The 1,236-nt window shown below is 56.7% G+C and overlaps 1 protein-coding gene across 1 annotated transcript in view; it reads right to left on the bottom strand.

Moving 5' to 3' along the window:
• Positions 1-320: 320 nt before the first annotated feature.
• EMH_0015150 (uncharacterized protein) overlaps positions 321-1,236 on the bottom strand; it is a gene marked incomplete at both ends in the record, with an annotated part of 2,547 nt that continues 1,631 nt past the window's right edge. The window contains one exon of the mRNA XM_013500322.1: positions 321-1,236. Within this exon, the coding sequence (XP_013355776.1) occupies positions 321-1,236 (916 nt within the window).

Below are 1,236 nucleotides of genomic sequence, written 5' to 3'. Positions count from 1 at the left end.
GTAGCTAGCTGACTCGCTAGCCAGCTAGCTAGCTGACTAGCTAGCTAGCTAGCTAGCTAGCTAGCTAGCTGGCTGGCTAGCTAGCCAGCTAGCTGTTGCAATCGCTCGTCAGCATCCTAAAGGGAAACATCCGCAGCTCAAAGCTTGACTGCAGTGCTGTTTCCGTTGCTGTTGTTGCTGCTGCTGCTGCTGTTGCTGCTCCTGTTGTTGCTGCTGCTGCTGTTGCTGCTGCTGCAGCCATCGATACGAACGAATAAAACCTTCCCCCCCGTCGTGACCCTTTGCAGGACCTGCAAGTTCTGCTGCTGCTGCTGCTGCAGTTATTGCTGCTGCTGCTGCTGCTGTTGCTGCTGCTGCTGCTGCTGCTGCTGCAGCGGCAGCAAGTTGTTTACCTCAAGGAGCTGCCGGAAGAATTCGTCCGGCAGCAGCTCTCCATCTGCGCCCATCAAACGAGTCGCCCGCAGACTGCTGCTGCTGCTGCTGCTGCTGCTGCTGCTGCTGCTGCTGCTGTCAGTGTTGCTGCTGCGGCTGCTGCTGCTGCTGCTGCTGCTGCTACGGTTTCTGCTGCTGGCAGCTGAGAGCTGCTTGAGGAGGTTCTGTATGATGGGCGTTGACAGACACATAAACTCTATTTCATTCGTCGTGCTGCTGCTGCTGCTGCTGCTGTTGCTGCTGCTGCTGCTGCTGCTGCTGCTTGGTGCCATGTCTGCAGCAGCTGTGCTTCCCTCAGGACTTGCTGCTGCTGCATCCGCTGCTGCTGCTGCTGCTGCTGCTGCTGCTCTTCTGTGTTTGTTTATCTTTCTTATAGACCTGAAGAAGCTCAGCGGGGGCCTTGCTGCTGCTGCTGCGAAGACAGCGGGCTGCACCTCCCAATGAATTCTGCTGCTGCTGCTGCTGCTGCTGCTTTGCTGCTGCTGCTGCTGCTGCTGCTGCTGCAGTTGGTTCTTGGTGAGGCATGTCTGCTCTGCAAGGAGATGAAGGGCGAGAAGGAAGTGTTGTGGCTGCTGCAGCAGCAGCTTGCTGCCGCATGCAGCAGTGATTTGGTGCTGCAGCGCAGCAGCAGCAGGAGCGAGGAAGTCTTTGTGCTGCCGCTGCTGCCTGTATGCTGGTTGCTGCTGCGGCAGCAGCAGCAGCTGTTCTATCTCTTTATCTACAGCAGCAAGAAAGGAGGTGTGCTGCAGCAGATAGTAACGAGATATAGATTGAGCGTTCCCCGCTATCTTCAGTCTCTTTATC

The sequence above is a fragment of the Eimeria mitis genome, genomic scaffold (assembly GCF_000499745.2).
Source record: "Eimeria mitis Houghton genomic scaffold, Emh_scaff528, whole genome shotgun sequence".
NCBI classification, from domain to species: domain Eukaryota; phylum Apicomplexa; class Conoidasida; order Eucoccidiorida; family Eimeriidae; genus Eimeria; species Eimeria mitis.
Note: the sequence above shows the minus strand (reverse complement) of the source record. Positions and strands in the feature narration are given on the sequence as shown.